The sequence below is a fragment of the Saccostrea cucullata genome, unplaced genomic scaffold, assembly GCF_032062105.1.
Source record: "Saccostrea cucullata isolate Sc308-1 unplaced genomic scaffold, CSIRO_AGI_Scuc_v1 ctg240, whole genome shotgun sequence".
Lineage (NCBI taxonomy): Eukaryota > Metazoa > Mollusca > Bivalvia > Ostreida > Ostreidae > Saccostrea > Saccostrea cuccullata.
In genome coordinates this window covers 109,316-128,465 of record NW_026930783.1, presented here as the reverse complement: position 1 = coordinate 128,465, position 19,150 = coordinate 109,316, and the positions used below count along the sequence as shown (strand labels likewise).

The 19,150-nt window shown below is 36.2% G+C and overlaps 1 protein-coding gene across 2 annotated transcripts in view; it reads right to left on the bottom strand.

The window, feature by feature from the left end:
- The window catches only part of LOC134230092 (uncharacterized), a 31,012-nt gene extending 12,608 nt beyond the window's left edge, over positions 1-18,404 (bottom strand). For both annotated transcript variants that reach the window (XM_062711869.1, XM_062711870.1), the window contains exons 1-10: positions 18,363-18,404; positions 17,591-17,653; positions 9,353-16,927; positions 8,449-9,012; positions 8,024-8,297; positions 7,739-7,796; positions 7,273-7,407; positions 6,420-6,484; positions 5,981-6,136; positions 5,514-5,645 (exon numbers count right to left, since the gene is read on the bottom strand). In XM_062711869.1, the coding sequence (XP_062567853.1) occupies positions 5,514-5,645; positions 5,981-6,136; positions 6,420-6,484; positions 7,273-7,407; positions 7,739-7,796; positions 8,024-8,297; positions 8,449-9,012; positions 9,353-16,927; positions 17,591-17,645 (9,014 nt within the window). In that variant the 5' untranslated portion in view covers positions 17,646-17,653; positions 18,363-18,404. The remainder of the gene's footprint in view (positions 1-5,513; positions 5,646-5,980; positions 6,137-6,419; positions 6,485-7,272; positions 7,408-7,738; positions 7,797-8,023; positions 8,298-8,448; positions 9,013-9,352; positions 16,928-17,590; positions 17,654-18,362) is intronic.
- Positions 18,405-19,150: the final 746 nt, after the last annotated feature.

The following is a 19,150-nucleotide window of genomic DNA, read 5'->3' as shown; positions in this document are numbered from 1 at the left end:
TGGGCAGTCTTTGTGTGAAATGAGAACCTACCAAGTTTATCCATAATAAAGATATGTATCAAACACGAATTATGAAGTTTTTATTCCAGTGACCTTGAACTTCTCCAAATGACCTTGGGTCAAGATCAAGACACACCCTTGGATCATGGGCAATCTTTGTGTGAAATGAGAACCTACCAAGTTTATCCATAAGAAAGATATGGACCGGACACGAATTATGATATTTTTCTTCCAGTGACCTTGAACTTCCCCAAATGACCTTGGGTCAAGGTCATGACACACCCTTGGATCATGGGCAATCTTTGTGTGAAATGAGAACCTTCCAAGTTTATCCATAAGAAAGATATGGACCGGACACAAATTATGAAATTTTTCTTACAATGACCTTGAACTTCCCCAAATGACCTTGGGTCAATGTCATGACACACCCTTAGGTCATGAGCAATCTTAGTGTGGAGTAGTAGATTCTAATGTCCCTCTGTAAGAAAGATATGGACCGGACACGATTGCACAGACAGACAGACGGACAAGGTGATTCCTATATACCCCCCCCCAAACTTCGTTTGCGGGGGGTATAAAAAAGATTCCAGACTCGCCAAAATGGAATTCTCCGTGCATTGAAATGGTAGGCTAATTAATGAAATCAGTACTAAGTAAGATACTTCCTTTCTACAGCCGATATTCGAGGGAAACCTATGCATATTAAAAAATATTTACAGTCAAACTTGTCATAGCGGTCACCTCTATCCAGCGGTCACCTTCCTATGCGGTCAGTTTATTTCCTCCCAATGAAATTTCCTATATAAAGTAACTCTATTAAACGGTCACCTGCGTAACGCGGTCAGCGGTCATCAAATTTCAAACGAAATCGCCACTTTTCCCTGTCTTTAACGGCCATTCTGTCCAATCACGTGACCGGATCTGGAGTCAGCTGATTCCCAATTTTTGTTACTAATGTAAATTATCAGTCAAATGTTGCAGGATCGTGAACAAATTTAATAATGGACTTTATTTACTACAAATTATATTACTGGATAAGCATATTCATGAATCATTTTTTCAAACCAACTGCTTTTATATTTTACAAAACGTTATGCTCATGACGAAAAAAGTTCACAGCAAAAAACGAATACTAACTTTAGTATTAGGCCTATCGATAACTGATTATCAGGGTCTTATAACTACTGGAATTTTAAAAATAAAACGAACAACGTTTTAACTATATTCATGTATTAATAAATATTATATTTTTGTTTACCATTTACAGCGTCAATATCGCGCCCATGAACTTGGCGTGCTCTTAGAGTTGTAAATGTAAATATTACGCTTCATAGGAATTTTAATTTTCACACCTAGGAAACTTGCATCATTTGATGAAGCCATAATTATGGTTTATATACACATTCTGGCTTGGGTGTGTTGTGAATTTCACAAAGGAAAACGACCGTTAGAGATTAGTAACGCTTCATTGCTTAGGACACCTGTGCACCTGTTGATCAACTGAGAGTACGTCTGAGAGTTTATTATGCAATAAATCATGCATTAATAGTTGTGTACATGTATTTTAAAAAAACATGTACAGAGGTTAATTTTATGAATCAAGTTTGTCTGTTTGATGATATAATTTTTTTATTGATTTTATTCATTCCTTACAACAAGAAAAAAAATGTTTTGATGGGGGATAATGCAACACCCTATAAGACATAGTGTAACATTCAATCTACAGGTTAACAGGTATTTTATTAATTTTCTTGGATTCATTAAAATCCATAAAAGTAATGCATCTAATGAATAAAAAAAATAATTTAAGTGAGATCACTAATGTCCAATACATTCTTGTATATTTGTAGTGAAATACATAATATAAACACAAAACTGACATATTAAATTTGTGAATAAATTCTTTTAAAAAAGATGAACCTCTTTTCAAAGGTCACCTCTCTTTAAAGGTCACTTTTGAGGGATCCCGTGGGTGACTGCTTAATACAGGTTTGACTGTACATTAATCTTGTTTCAGTTTTATTAATAGAAACTGATAGAAATTATTAAAAAGGCAAAACGTTGCGAATTTGTGATGTCATCTCTCTCATTTATCATGTTTCGTCGTTTAGTGCTACCTGTTGCGAATTGTCGCAATTTTAATGTATTTTCTAGAAATTGAATGATGTACAGGTATAATCTAGAATGTTCTAAATGTTTCGTGAATTAATTATCAAGAAGTCTCTAGAATATTTAAGAATGTGATGATCTAGAATTTTATCGTAGTTTCTATTTCTAGATGTTTCTTCGATACTATTTATGTAGGGTGTTGCTAAAACGCGGAACGGAAAACGGAACGGAAAGCGGAACGGAACGGAAAACGGAATATGTTTGTTTTAGATTAAATCACTTAAAATGTACAAATTTTATCATAAACGATAAATCATATGCATCTTTTATCCCTCATTATTAAGTACAAGTTGATTTAGTAATGTTCAGTCTCTTATTCACGGAAATCGCTGGCACAGCTGTAACGTAGAATTAAATTTGAAATTGTGTGTGTGTGTGGGGGGGGGGGGGGGGGGGGGGGGGTAAACTCAACTGCAAAGAATCTGACAAACGAAAAAAGACAATTGTTTGATTCGGGAGGGGAACAACCTATTAATTCCATGAACTAAACTTGTGTAGGTTTCAATGAACATTTATAAAGTAAAAAGGTTATTTTTGGAAAAAATTGGGGAGGATATATTTGAAATCTAAACAAACAATGGTAAGAGAAATAAAATGTAAAAAATTCTTAAGATTTACCTTCCTGGCAAACTGGGGTAAACATTTCTAATGTTATAGTGGTTGTTAAAATTTTATACAAAATAGAGTCGCTTCCTTTATATTAAAATTCTGAAAAGATAAGGTTGGAAAACTTTTCTGTGGTAAATTTAATGTAGCATTTTTACATTCAATAAAGTTAAAGTTTGTTTCTTTATGTGGTACATGTGTGTACGTGTGGGGGTATTTGAATGACTTTGTAAAATCTTTTTAAAAGTTTTTTTCCCGAACATTGGAAAGGTCTGTGAAGTTGAAAAAGGTCCGCCCCTGTCCAAAAAATACATAAGATTTAGTAAATCAATTAGTGGGTTTGGGCACCTATTATATTTGTATTTACTGATATCAAGTATAGTTTTTTTTCCATCTGCCATATTCCGAGACAGTATATCTTTTTTTTTTTTTACGAATGAACTCTCATTTCTAATAAAAAAAGGGAAAAAAAGTACGATACGATGGATACTCAAAATTTGAGTCTAGAAAGTATGCACATGTATTTTATAGACCATTGCATGCACACGAGCCAGTGTTTACCATAACTTTGTATAAGATATGACTTTTATATAAAGAATGTTGCTTTTATATCTAATTTATATCGAATCTAGGCTATTTGTTTAACATAAATTTTCCGTTTTCCGTTCCGTTCCGCTTTCCGTTCCGCTTTCCGTTCCGTTTTCCGTTCCGCGTTTTAGCAACACCCATATATATGAGAGTTTTCGTGATCTTGATAACTATTGAGTTTATCGATTTTGTATTGAGTTTACATTGAAGAAATATTGAATACATATCAGAAACCATCTGATTATCTTAGCCAATGTGGTATTTTGATTGTTAACCCTTGTGGATTTGTTATTGCCTTTAATCGTCATAATAAATTATAAAAAGAAGATTTCCGTGTGATTGTGATTCGCCACACTACCAAACAAAATGGCGACCGGATGAAGCGATCAGCTGTCATTTAGCAGAGAATTAGACGGCGGTGTTTGTAATCTTATTTTTAGCCGGGCTTATTGCTCAAAGAGCAATTGCCGGCTTATGTGATCCTGTTCAAGGCAGGATGTTAACCCCATAGTCGCCATTTCAAAGTTACATGCAAAAATATAGTTCTTACTCTCAACCGCTTTGGAGATAATACAAACGCTAAATAAAGCAACAAAAATAAAACATTTTATCTATATAAAATAAACAGTAGTAATGACTTTGAAAACTTCATAAGTCAAAGAACATAGTTCATTAGCGCAAGGATTTTTGATAATCAATGTTATACCGTCATACTTGCCAACCTCCAGCCTGTAAAAATCTGGTCATGACCAGATTTGGAAAGTAAAAAATCTGGTCATTCACGACATATTTACCATGATTAAATTTTATACATATATATACAAAGTATTTGTGTATTGGAATTTTTTTTATTGAAAAAGGATTTAATTTACTATGACAAAAAATTCATACATAATTTGATTTAATTTACATGTAAAAAATGAGAATTGAAGGATTCATATTTCAGTATTGACCTGAAGTAAGTGTGCATTTTTAGAAAGAAAAAAAACCTTTTCAGTTTCTGCTAAATTTGAAAGTATACGAATTTCAGTTTTGAAGTTATTTTTCCTCTCTCTTAATTAATTAACTACTGCAATTTGTTTTAAATGTGAAGTTAGGCCTACACTTTCTTCGATCACTTTATTTTATCTAGAATGAAAGTCTTTTTTCCAAGATTCCTTGATATGTAAATAAATATCGTTTCTTTTTTTCTTGGTTCAATCAGAGATATAAATCAGAGACATGTGTTTGCTTCAATTTGTTCCTGTTGGCCCTGATAACGATCTAGTTCTATCGGAAGTCATTTAAATTGACTTTAAACCTTGATTTGTCAAAACAACACCCAGTTAATTGTTTACACCTGTACTGATAATTAATCCATCGGCATTGTTTACACAGATCTAGCTTGGGTTGTAACTGGAAATAAAGAGTGCAACCTAATTTACGAACCAAATCCGGAAATCGGGAGATTTTCGGGTTGTTCGACAAAAATCGGGTGATAAGCATGACCCGCTGGGTCATAAAAAATAATCGGGTTACGGGTTGAAAAATCGGGTGTGACCCGACGAAATCGGGTGAGTTGGCAACTATGTATACCGTAGTTCTCTACACATACGTGGTAAAGCAGGAGAGGGAACCAGACTGGCCTGTTTGTTTACATTCAACTGCGGTACCAGATTAATTCTGATTCTGACAAAATCGGACCTTGGTATTAGGATTGAAAAACTCACTGTCAGTGTCTTATCATTTATATTGATAGTTTTAAAATTTTTTCATCAGAATATAAACGTGATTCATGTAAGAAATCCATTCTACACTGTAAATGAGCCCGGCTCTCTGTACTTCTGAGTACTTCGATTTTATAGAGATTCAGATTAATTTGTTTTGTTGATCATTTAATAAAAGGTTGAATTATAGAGATAGAATATATTTAACACATTTTAGATTATAATATTGAAAGTATGGTTATAAGCAGTGATAATTATTCATGTGTCCCTCCATACCATGCAAACAAAGAAAATTAAACAACACAAAAAAGTAAGCGATTTCAAATTAACTTCATGATCAATAAATATTTATTATTGAGATTTTAATATTTCATTCATGATTGATAAATAACTGATATTTCTTAAGATCATATTTTTGTTACTTTAGAAACCACTGTGGTTTACCTGAGAAGCACCACAATATTCTGACCAGTCAGGTATTTGTCCAAATTCTGTACACAGGAAAACAATTTCCACATTTCCTTTTCATAATGTCCAGGAGAGAGACTGCACATCGAGATCAGCATTTCATGAAACCTATAACAGTAACACGTAAATAATGAGTTCATGAGATTCCATTAGCAAAATACGGAAGGAAAAGTCTATCTTTTGTTAAATGACATGTAGTTTGTATAAAAGAGCATATATAAATATGAAGTAGGAAAATATTCCTAGTAATAAGTAAATGCTGTTGCAAAACATACGCAGAAGTGAGTATTTCGAACACAAAATACAAAGATTTGAAATATTTTCCATGTTAATAATGAAGAGGTTTTCGAATTTCTAAATGTACGTGCATTTACAGAGCTTCTAATTGAAATATTTTTCCTGTGTTTACACTGAGAATAAAGAAAAACAAAATGACTACAAACTCGATGGATTTGATCTTTTCCACATGTCTGAGAAGGTCCAATGCCATGTTCATATCGCAGTCCTCCTCAGCTAGATTCAGTAACATGATGATATGTTTCGTCGGAATCATGTCCTGTAACTTCAGGTCCAGCAAGGTCTTATAGACGTCGTAGGCTCTGTAAAGAAGAAGTGAAGCTATAACATTTTGCTTACCATCTAAAATACAGGAACAATTTCCTCATTTAGATTCTAAACAACATTTTTTTGCATTAAAAAAAACTACAACTAGTAACATTTAGTGATTAAGTAGCACTCCTTTTTATAGAAGTTACTTGCAGTTTCAGAATTTCATCATTTACAAGTTTGTGTCCCCCACATAAGGAGAAAAGATGAGGGTGGAAGATGCAAGAAAAAATTAAAAAATCAGAATTAAACATCTTGATTTTCTTGAAAACTTACCTTGCCTTGTTACCCATGTTATGGTAATTAGAAATTTCCAGGATACCTTTTTTAAACAGTTCTTCCTACAAATGCAATAAAAGTATTGTACAGCTTTCTGAAGAAATGCACAATTATGAAGGCAGCACATTACACAGATAAGGATATGGCATGTGAGTAGAGAACAGTAATTTATTCTATATTATCAAAATCTAGCTGCAGATCTGTAGCGTTATGGTTTTATATATATTTGTCTTTGACCATAACACTACAGATCCTGTAATGCAAAAAAGGTGCAATTTACGGCGCAATATTTTTTGCGCACTTTTTGGGAGAATTTCTCCACTTTCTAGCATATATAAAATATATAAAACCATAACGCTACAGATCTGCAGCTAATCAAAATCAATCTTCGAGTGCAGTTCATTACAAACCGTAACATCATGACAATATAGTAGATCACCTTATTTTAGTGAAACCTTATTTTCATGAAATAAGTATTTGTAATTTTGTTGTATATATAATAAAAATTATTCAAAAATAAATTTCTTGTGAATAAAAAACGATTTGCAATATAGAATACTGTAAATCATGTTTTATTCGCGAGAACTTTATTTTCGCGTAATTACGCGAGACATCAGCTCGCGAAAATTTCATTCTCGCGTTTAAAAGTTTTCCTTACGATTATATAGAGGAAAACAACAATTCGTGAAAATTATGTCTCGCTAATAAAGAGTCAATGACCATCTCGCGAAAATAAGATGTCGTGAAAATTTAGTGATCTACAATACATGTAAATTCGAGTTGTAGCACATTATAAGACACTGATTGAAGACTGGAAAGAAAACTTTTATTAATCTTGAAATATTCGCACCTTAGATGGCACTTCATGTCTGAACATACACATGGGCTTCTTACAAACATTGCTTTGAATGAATTGGAAACAGAATCCTTTAGGAATAAGGTCGGTCATTATCGTGTTACATTGGAAGTCAATGTCTTCACATTCCTGTTGGATAAAGCAGCATTCATAATCATAAGTGGCACTGCATTCAAACTCTCTTGTCATTCAAATTATTTCCTTTGTTTAATTTTTTAACTTACATGTTTATGCATGGGGAAAATCATAATAATATTGAAATTTGTACTTCCACTTATAACTATCCACATTTTTAAACTTAGGGTTTTTTTTTTAAATCATGAATCACAGAATCTCAAAATATTTCAATCTTATTCACCTAGTATTGCAGTCAAAATGATATCAATTCCTGACCTAGAAATGTGAATGCTTTCAACAAATGAATTACTAAATTTATGTTATGAAGATAAAAACAACTTACAACTGTGCTTTCCATGACATATACATTCTCTGTTCCACTTCTTCCATCTTCATGTGTCCTACAAAATCAATCAGGTGTGACCATATTTGATTCACTTGAACTTATATGTATAATACTTGTCTTTTCCCCGCATTTTTATAGATCCAAACTAAATTCCTTAAGTGTCAATGAAACCAATCATTTAAACAGAAAGTCAACAACTGAATACCCTATGATGCATCACTTCGACAGCAATTATATAAATATTATAATTAATTCATCCAGAGAGTGATGCAGCTGACTTACTGTGTTGAAGGCACTTCATCTTCCATCTCTACTTCCATTACATTGTCATCTTCTTTCTCTCCATCTTCCTCTTTATCTTCACCTTCCTCCATACTTCCATCTTCCTCACCAGGTCTATCTTCCCATTTATCTTCTTCTCTCCCCTCACTTTTCCTACTTCTACTCTCCTCTTCCTCTTCATCTAACCATGACTCCTCATCCGAGGCCAACACATCGAGGACGTCTACATCTGTTTCTATTGTTGTGTGCTTGGTTTTGTTTCCTCCAGACTCCTCTGTAAAACAAAGATTTTCAAATGAAGACCCTTAAAGCTGCTAACACTCATTATTAACGTTATTACAATACCAAAAACAGAAAGTTATAAATAAAATAAATTTTGCATTTAAATCTTTTAAGCAATATTGTTCCTTATAATTCTAACAAACCTTCACTTTCAGATTCTTGGTCTGACTCCTCAGAGCTTTCACTGTCCTCACTCCCACATTTCTCACTCTTCTCCTCCTCCTCCTCATTGTCCTCTTCCTCAGACTGATCCTTCTCCTCCTCATCTGCTTCTTCCTTGTCCTCAATCATTATCATGTCCTCCTCTTTATCATCACCCAATTCCACAACATCCTCTGTGTTATCCTCACACTGCCTTCCTTTTTCTTCCTCCGTCACACCATCCACTTCCATCTGATCATCCAGGGGCTCGCTTTCCAAAACTTCTACGGAATCTTCTTCATTATCCTTGGTCTTGTCATCTGCATTACTATCTATTGTTCTGTTATTGCTTATTTCAATTTTCTTTTGAGGGTCATTTAGTAATTCTGGTTTGGAACAATTAATATCACTGGAAAAAGTTTTAACATTATCTGGAATGTGAGACTGTATTTTAGCTGAGATTGGAATGTTTGGCTTCAGAGGAGTACTAGTGTATTTTGGAATGCCTCTCTTTTCCAGACCAACTTTTTCACCTTGATCGGCTACTTCATTTTCATTCCATACATCTGTAACAAAAAACAGACCAATCGAATATTTCACAAGAAATCTAAATGGCAAAACATGGTCTTATGCTTTAAATGCATTTTTTTTCTGAACTTCTGTGCATGAGTCTTTACCTCTAAAATGCAATCAGAAAGATACAACATACATTTTAAGTGCAAATTTAGAAGTTAGACCTAGAAGTCAAGCAGACCAAAATTAAAATATTTTTTCTTCAACATTGCTTCTCAGCAGTGTTATCTGTGAATTTTGAAATAAATTCCAGAAATCATCAATATTTTATAGGCTATTGAAAATTTGACTTAAGTCTGAAGTTTGTTTCATGATCCTGGGGCCTGAACCTACCTGATTCCCCGGTGCTGCTCACATTGGATGATACAACCGGTGGATTCTGGTCCTCTGTATTCATGTCACTAACCACTGCCTCCTCTGCTGGTGATGTGCCTGTTTCAGATCTAGCCTGTTCCTCTTCAAGGTACCTGTCAGGTGTGGTGCTATCGGGGGTCATCATATCTTCCTCTCTCACACTGCTTGCCTCCACTCTTGGTCTCTTAAAAACAGGATCTTCCTCAAAGTCTGCAGCTCGCTTGACGCCAGTGGAAGTGGAAGGTTCCTCTGGTCTGTAGTTCTTCAATGGTAGAGACAGCACACCAGAACTTTTCTCTACTATTGGAGGATTTTTCATACTAGATGACATGATAGAATTGTAGATTTCCTCTACATACTGGTTTCCCAAACTCTCCTTCCTCGATGATGCCACAGAAATTTGTCCACTGCCAGTCATACCCATAGAATATCCAACCCTAGATTTAAGCTTGTTAGTTGATCCATCCGGTTTGGCTCCAAAACAAAACTTTTCCACATGTCCAATGTCTTGCAATGGTGACTTCCACTTTGTTAAAGTATCAATTTCGGCAGCTGTGGTCTTGGGTATTCTGAATGGCTTTGAAGAGGGCACAATGGATCTCCCTTGTATAGCTGCTAGCACTTCCTCTCTTTCAGTTTTGTCTTTAGCCACTTTGGATTTCGAGCCAGACTTGTAAGGTGGTATTTTACTTCCAGTACCAGAACTGGAATTGGAGCTAAAATCCCTGGGTGATTCATTTCCCTCCTCAGGACTCTCATTCCCAGGTTCTGGTTCATCTTCATTAATAACCAGCTCATCAGGTTCACCTCTAGACTGTTCCTGGCCATTTTTCTCATTTGTTGTCTTGACTTCCACAGGCTTGGGCTTCTGCTGCAAGATTTCTGCAAATGAAGGTAGAGGTTCCTCTACAGTTGGAACCAACTTCAGGCGTTCCAGTTCCTCTTCCCTGGCCTTATCTCTCAGAATTTTCTGGACAATTTTTGACTTAGGGACCACTGCTCCTATTTCTCTAGGCTTTTCCTTGTCCTCTTGATCTCTCTGTTTTTTCTGATGTGTATCGGTGACTTTGGAGTGTTGAGATTTACCAACTTCTTCACCATCAATTCTTCCCTGCTCTTTTTCACTATCTGCTGCACTGTGCTTACGTTTCAACTTTTTATGTTTCTTCTTAGGTTCCAGAATCGCTCTCTCGAAATCTGTTAAAGGTGCTGCTGCCACATTTGATTTTAGTTTTATCTTCAGCTTAGCTTGAGTATCTTTGTTAACACTGACATGTTTCTTCTTTATTCTTTTTGATTTAGATGACTTTGTATTATCTTTTGGTATTCCATGGTGTTCTCCCCTTGACTTCTTAAGTACAACCGTACTTGATGAAGTACTTGTCTCTTTGTGGTGGATTGTCCAACTACTTGATGTTTCCCCAGAGGACACCTGTTCAGAGATGTCTCCTGTATTTGTCGAACAATTTTCGCTAGTTGCACCTGGACTATTTCTTGCATCTTCTTCATAAGATGCTGCGCCTTCCCCAGCAAGTTCACCTGAACCCTCATTCTGATTTTGAGAATGTTCTTCCTTTTCCACAATAGCAGCACTAGAATCAGGTAGGTGCTTCTTTCTCATTATTCTCCAGGTATGTTTGTGGATCCTTTTCAAAGTCATGTCTCCAATTTGAATGGTTTCCTGAAGTTTCAACCTTTGGAGTACTAAATGGGCATCAACATTATAACCTGTTAATCTACTAATACTCTCCCTGATAAGAGACAAAGGAAGGGAATACATGGTGTCCTCCTCATTACTGGCTGTCATTCCACCAAAGACGTCTGCCCCTTGTCCAGTGCTTTGGATATCAAAGATTTCCACCTCCCCTGCCACAACCTCCTCTTCTAGTGGAATGCTATCCACTTCTTTAGACTTTTTGTCAATATCAAAACTCCTGAATTCATCTTCTGGATGACATGTGGCCTTATGGCGTTTCAAGTTGGACTTCTGGCAGAAGTTGATATCACATTTATGACAGGGATACTTGATTTTCTCCTCCTTCTTGATGAGGAAACTGGGCTCAGTGACCTGTATACTTGGTGCTTCCCTATCTGGATCTTCTGCACATTCCATCAAGGTTACCAAACTAGCGAGAAGGTCCTGCTTGCCAAAATTTCCTTCTACGATGGTGGAACTCACAATTTCATCGTCGTTGACTGCTTTGACTTCCAATGCTCTTAACGGTTTTACAGATGTACTCTTTGGAACTACATCCTTACAGACACTGAGGGTTTCAGGTAATAACACATCCTTCTTTGGCTGAACCAGAGGCAGGACATTCCCATCTATCTCGTCCTCTTCCAGAGCTTTTCTTTTTCTCGCCTTTTTCCTCTCTGATCGCTTTTCACTGACTTGATCCCTCAGACTACTCAATTCATCCTTGTTGACTGGAACAACACTGGCCGAGTCCGCATAAATAACTTTGTTTTCATGAACAAAGAGAATCTGTGACTGGTTGTTCACAGCGTCTGTTCTATGAACAAGAGCCCTGTTAACGTTCACATTTTCCAACATCTCTGTTGACAAAACTTCCTTTTGGTTCTCTAAGCTTTTAACTTCATCTGATTTTTCTTGGTTTTCACTGATGGCAGCAATTATTTCATTATCTTGATGAACTATTACTTCCGTTTTCTGGACACCTTGATCAGTGGAAGCTTCATCCTGTTCAGTAGTTTGCTGTATCTCTCTTTCATCCACATCAGATTGACTCTGCATTCCTGGTTCTTCTTCTTCTTCCATTGTTTGCTCTATCTCTTCAACAGAAACTCTGTTCTCTATACCCTCTGAAACTATGGAAGCAATCTCTTTCCTCTCTGGCATTGGTTTCGAATTTTGTTTCAAACCAAGACATTTGAACAATCCTTCTCTGTCTCCATCACCTGTGTTTTTTGAGAGTTCCTCAACTTCCTCTGTTTCTTGACTTGTCATTACAGGTGTTCTGCTTTCATCATTACGTGCCAATAGAGAATCTGCAGAGAGAGATCTCCTTCTGGATGTGATGGGTCTTGATGTTCTCCTCTTCTCTGACCTTTCAGTGCATACATTCTCTGCAGACTGTGGTGGTGCCCCAATGGAATCCCAAACAAGCTTCAAATACTTTCCATCCATCTCATCTTCCAATTTGTTTAGCTTGACGATTGGCATCTTTGAACCTACCAACCTATTCTCAATTCTTAGTTTTCCTTCAAATGCTTGTTGAGAACATGTTACACCTTCCTCAGAGGAAACATTTGGTAATTTTGCTTTCTTCTTTGATCCTTCACTTGGTGTTTTTGATGTCTTTGCTACTAAATCTCCATTTAAAGGCAATTGATCTTGTGCTGCTGCAGTTCTAGTTTTACATGGACTCCAACTTCTTGCCCGTCTGCTAGGTATATTATTCTTTCCTGATTCTACATCCATATGTTCATTTTCATTAACTACTCCATTTGTTTGGCCTATATAAGTGGATTCAGTTTCAACTCCAGTGGAAGTGGACTTTGCTTCAACAACTCCTGTGGTAGTTGACTCTGTCTCCACAACACCTGTTGTAGAGGCTTCTCTCTCCAAAACTTCTACAGAAGTGGACTCATTCTCTACAACTCCTGAGGCAGTAGTTGATGTCTCTATAACTCCTGTTGTGGTTGCTTCTTTCTCCAAAACTCCTGTGGTAGGGGATGGAATCGCAACAATTCTGGGTGACAAGTCAAGCGAAACTGTTTCTGGAGGTTTTATCCTACTGGAAGTTCTCAGTCCACCTTTTCTATCCTTCGAGATGGCAGGAAGTTGAGGAAAATGTATGGAATCTTCTATGTTCCTTCCTGGGGTGATTGGCACTTCTTCCCTAGAAACTTTTCTTGATTTACCTTTCTTCAATTTTGATCTGCTGTTTAAAATTCTCAATTTAAACTTCTTCTTTTTCTTTGTATTCATTGAGGAGGACTGTGCCATTTCTGTTTGAACTTCCATGTGAACTTCAGCCTGATTTTCATCTTGATCATTTGCTTGAACGTTTTTAGTCTGAGTTTGCAAAGGAACATGAATCATTTCATCCAACTCGTGCAAAAGCAGACTTGTTTTCTGTTTCAAATTTTCTATTTTTAACACTCGTTCCTCTTCAGTTTCATGTTGAATGAAAGAGCTTCCCTCAAGGTCTTTATCTATATGTGCTTCTTGTTTCTTGGCTGTCTTCCCATTTCGACTTGATTCTTGTGTCTTCTTTTCTTCTTTTTGTGTTGGAGTTTTTATCTTTAATGTTGCATCTTCTTCTAACTCACGCTCACTACCAGAACCATCTTCCTCTACAACTTCATTGTTAGCATCTAGATCTTGTGACTCTTGATCATCTTGTTTGTTTTTTAGTCTGGGACTCTTTCTTTCTGTTTCTGCACTGGGTTTTCTCTTCCTCAGAGATAGCTTGGCTTTGATTGCATGAATTTTGGATATTGCAGTGTTTCTCTTTAAGTAAGGCTGAGAAGTAGCTTTTTTCTTCCTCGATATTCCTCCTTGTTCAACAGATTTTTTAACAGTTTTGCCCGACCTTAAAACTTGCTTTGAATTTAAAATTGCTCTTGGTGATGCAACATCCGTATTTGGTAGAAACTGTTTTTCAGAGAGGTTTTCTGTTAACAATTTCTTCAGAGCAAAAGCATGCTTTCTTGGACTTGACTTTTTGGGGCTCTGTTGCTTTGACTTGGATGATGACTTTTTTGGACTGGTCATTTCTTTCTCTTCAGCAGATGATTTCTGAAAATTTTCATCATCCTTTGATGAAGGCTGAGAATTCTCATTGGCATTTGATGTTGGAGTACTTTCAACATTATTGACTGGTTTTGCAACTGTAACAGCCGTAACGTTTTGGACACTCTCTGTTGTAGATGACAAGGCTTTTGAGCTGCTATGACTAGAAGACGGTTCTGAGACTGTAGTCTGTTGTGCACCAAGTGAAGGCTGTAATACTGATACATGCTGACCAGAGTGGACTGTCTGAGACAATGCAGAAGAGCTGGCTAAAGTCTGTTCTTCTTGTCCACTCTGTGACCCAAACCTTACATTTTTGGACTTAAAAGGCTTCCGTATGCCAAACACACTTTTTGAACTATACTTACTTGAAGCATATTTGCTCAGTTGTCTTTGCGGTTCCTTTGGATCTGACTCGTCAACCTTGATAAGCTTGACAAACGGAGAATATTTAGAAGGCGAATTGCTAAGGTAGCTCGGAACATTAAAGGTAACTTGTTCGTCATCTCTGTTTTGTGGTGGAGATTTCTCCCCTTCACTACTTGTATCATTATCTACACCCACACTGACTGCTTTCACCTTGTCTTTATCGCACGTAATTACCCCGGGCCTAACATGGTCTCCACTGTTTGTGCTAACAATCGCAGGCCTAACTTCTCTATTCTCATCTCTTGATGATGGTCCAGCTTGACCCGTTTTGTTTTGCACTTGGTCAACAGAGCTCTTGAATACAAAAGCTGAGTTCAGAGATATTCTACTGCCACTGTACTTCTTCACTTTATTTTCTGTTGTCTTGGACACCACTCGCACATCGTTACTCGTATCTGCATTAACAGTAATACTGACGTTCTGGAAGTGTTGGATGGACTTCTTGGGACTTGCCGCATTTAACAGACGAATTGGTCCCTTTCTTCCAGCCGAATTTGTCAGGACCTCAGTTACAATATTTTCATCCGAAACAGTAGTATTTTTTGACATTTGATTTGTGGGGGTATGTAAGTCTAGATAAGCTAAGCTTGACTGACTACTTTCAACAGGAGCTGAGGAAGACTTTGCGGAGTAACTTCCCCCTGGGTCAGACTTGCGTTTTTGTTTTTTGTTTCGCTTTCCAGCATTGTACTCCGAGTCTGTGACAGAGCCCCCAATTGAACTGCCAGATTTTTTCCCATTCGCAGCATTGGATTTCTTTTCATAGTGAACTTCGTTTAAGTGCTTGCGTAATCCTTTGTGATGAAAAGGTCCTCTAAATACACTATGACAAAAAGAACATTCACTTGTTTTAATCTTTCTTGCCTCTTCCACACTGATAGTGGTGTATGTTGTATCAGGATGATAATCTTTCTTCTTTTCTAAATGTTTTTTGATATTTCTTTCACTTAGATAAATCAGTCCACAATTACATATGGCAGCCATACCAGTATCTGCTTCACAATTCACAATTAGAGGAGATTTGGCTGGAAGCTGCGTTGCGTCTGTTTGTACACTACCATCCCCTGAATCACATGGTCTGTCACAATGCAAACAAGTGGCACTGTCTCCACTTGCCGTTACTGGATTAGAAGCACAGCTTTGCAACATACTCTTGTGAAAGTCCATATAATGTCTCTTCAATGTCCCAAAGTTATCGAGTGTCTGATCGCAAAATCTGCAATTAAGAAAGGAAGCACTGAGACACGCTGAACAGAACTGGTCATCTGTGTAGCTTTCATCTTCCTCCTCATCTGTAGTTTCATCGTCAGTCATGAGGTCAAACCCAGTTTTCTCACACAGTGTTGCATCTTTAGGTGAAGGTTTAATGACATGCTTCTTATTCCAGTGGGCTAACCAAGTCTTCTTGTTCTTGTAAGATCGCGAACAAGAAGGACAATGGACTCTTTCCACTATGTGCTCATCATCTGATTCAGTCATTGAATCCTCACATTCTGAGTCCACAAGTGGCATTCCTTGTGGAAATTTCCATTGGCTTCGTCTCCTAGGGTACATTCCACTCCAACGGTGCACCTCCTTTAGATGTCTACGTACATTACTTGTGGAGCTGAATTTGTGTTGACATATCGGGCATTCTGGTGCTTCACCATGATCAGTTCCCTCTCCAGTTTTAACACATGTACTGACTTCCACTTTAGGTTCCCTTTTTAGTGAGGAAACACGTGATTTCTCAATACTGGCTTTGTTTTCCTCCTTAGCCATATCTTCATCTGCTGATTTCTGGTGATATTTTGTCAAGTGCATGTTGTATGCATAAGGAGTCTTACAGTTTTGTAAACAAATGGAGCACCAAAATTCCTCCCCCTCCCCAGTCTCTGTTGATTCAAGGCTTCTTCTTACAGGTGTTACGGCTTCTTCCTGGTATAATTTCTCCCGATGTTTCTTTCTGATATGCTCCCTATAGGACCTGACACGCAAGTATTTCCGTGGACAAAAAGAACACTGGATTTTTTCAGTATCCGAATCACCTCCGCTTTCATCAGCACTGAGTTCCATGGTCTGATTTTTGTGATCTTCTTTCTTGTGTCGTTCTAAAGACTGTTTGTGTTTATACTTCTTGTTGCACAAATTACATGTTTCAGTGTTTTCATGTTCCATGCCATCAGGAGCTCTCGTTTTCACCTCCGTTCTTCCACGGTCCTGCGTTTTTAATTTCTGTTGATTAGTTTCCTGACCCGTGCTTCCTTCAGCAGGGTTCTCACTGACAGACCTCCTTCTGTTGAGTCCAGCCTTTTTTTTCTTGGTCCTTTTCTTCAATTTCTTGTCTGAGGTCTGCTCTCCATCACTTTCACTGTCAGTGTAGTAATCTGAAAATAGGGAAAGTAAATATTTAGCAGATACTATAAAAATTGTTAAAATCATGTGGATCTTTTAAATTGTTTTGGGATTCAATAAGAAAAGTCTGGATTAGATGAAAATGTGTGGTCAATGTGCATCTACTTATGACTGAGAAAACTTTGAAGAATATTTCAGAGCTGACAAGTAAATTTTTCTAGCTATTGCTAAGTCAAATTTCACTAGCCCTACCTCACTTTTTACCCCAGCAAACATTACAAAATAATCTTCTTTCAACAGAGTTTTGGTTTCATATACTACTGATCTATTTTCAAAGAGTTATTGATCTTTTCGAGCCACTTGCCTGCCTTAAAAATTCAATAGCCTGGGGCATCCCGCAATGGGATTTATCAGCCCATGTTTTATGCTTTTAACTTTATCAAATTGCTAATCAATTTTAAAATCTCATACATATGCAATGAATTTTATAGAAATTTAATTTATACAAAATCATGATTGCATAACATATCGATTGATGCCACCAATATGGGCATCACAAATACACACTTTGGAATACTTATCTGAAAAAACATGAATTATACCACTGATCATGTTGATAGGCTAAACAGTTTAAGAACAAAATTGATATGCTCTATGCAACATAAAGATAGACCATTTTGTTTACTTAGACTTACTTTTTTCTTCACTCATTTTTTCTAAACTGACAGTAACTGCTTTTATTCTTTCCATAACTAAAACTGAAAAATAAAATTATATATCAACTAATTATCACTACGCATCAACAGTTTGGATGAACATCTGCATAGTATCAAAAGGAATATTTATATCATTCTCTCTTTTGCCTTGCATTCAAAAATCAAGCCAATGCTCTCTCTTTCACTCTCTCTCAAATTTTTTCCAAAATACATTGTACATTCTAATGTAAATTTGTGTCCCCTATCTGACCTGTTCTGGTAAGAAGCTATGCACACAATTAAACTCTGCATACTAGCAAGTAAATTTTCTGATAAAAGTATTATCTTATGGAGATACCTATATACAAATTAAAGTGTAGAAGAGTGATCACAAATGCTCTGTAGCAACTGCTAATGATACAACGCCGCTAAATTATACAAATTTCATTAAGCCATGCAACTGTTATGTTTATAAAGCCATAAATTAATGCATTAATGGATGGCCTTTTTCACCGCTAAATGCTAAATTGCTGCATAATGAAAGAAATATATGATTAAGCAGATGAGCATGATAACTATTAATGCAATGATTTATTTGCATCTTTAAGTGGCGTTACATCATCAGAGGTACGGTTGCTACAATAATATGACTTGTGTGAGCTAAATGAGGATATATAACGTTATTTATATCAATTAGAAATTTACTTATATAATGTATCATTGTACGTCCTACAATTATTATTAAACTTTACTTAATCATATAAAAACCAACCTCAAGATGAAAATCTAAGTGGCAGAACTGCAGTTCAGGCTAAAGTCCTGTAAAACAAAATAGTTTGTCTTTTAATATATAGCTATCTTACAAAATTGCTGGACATATTATCATGGTGAACTTTCTTTCAGATCAAGCTGAAAGAAAATGTGTTGCAGATCAGTGATCTTTAATGTGTTTTAACACAAAAAAATTATCCTCATGAAAGTACTGTAAACCATCTTTATTCGCAACGACTTTATTTCGCGATTTACCAGGGATAAACTAGTTTGTGACGATTAATTTTCGCGATCAAGCCTTTTTGCATCTGTTTTTAATAGACAAATATACTATAAGGACCGGTTTGCGGCGAGAAATATTCGCGATGACGAGGATCTCGCGAACTTCGTGAAAATTTCTCGCATGCGAATAAAAGTTGGTTTACAGTAATCCATGACCTATAACACTGTTGTATACATATTTCTGGAAGTGGGAAGAATACCCTAACAGTAACATTATCATTTACCTTGCAATTTCAAAAAATAAATGCTATGAACCTTTTTTCCCCTTAAAAATGTTTAACAACAGCAAAAATGCCATACAAAAATGTCTTAAACCTCAACTGAAAAACAATAAAACATTAATAAAACAATACAGACATTATATTTACAAGGAAATGGGTTTAATGTAATAAGGGATAATAAAAGATAATTCTTTTTATCTTAGGAAGTGTGGATTAGTACAAAGCTTGTTTATTTTATGGTTCTTCAGGAAAACACAGTCATATACACATATTAGAGAATTTATCA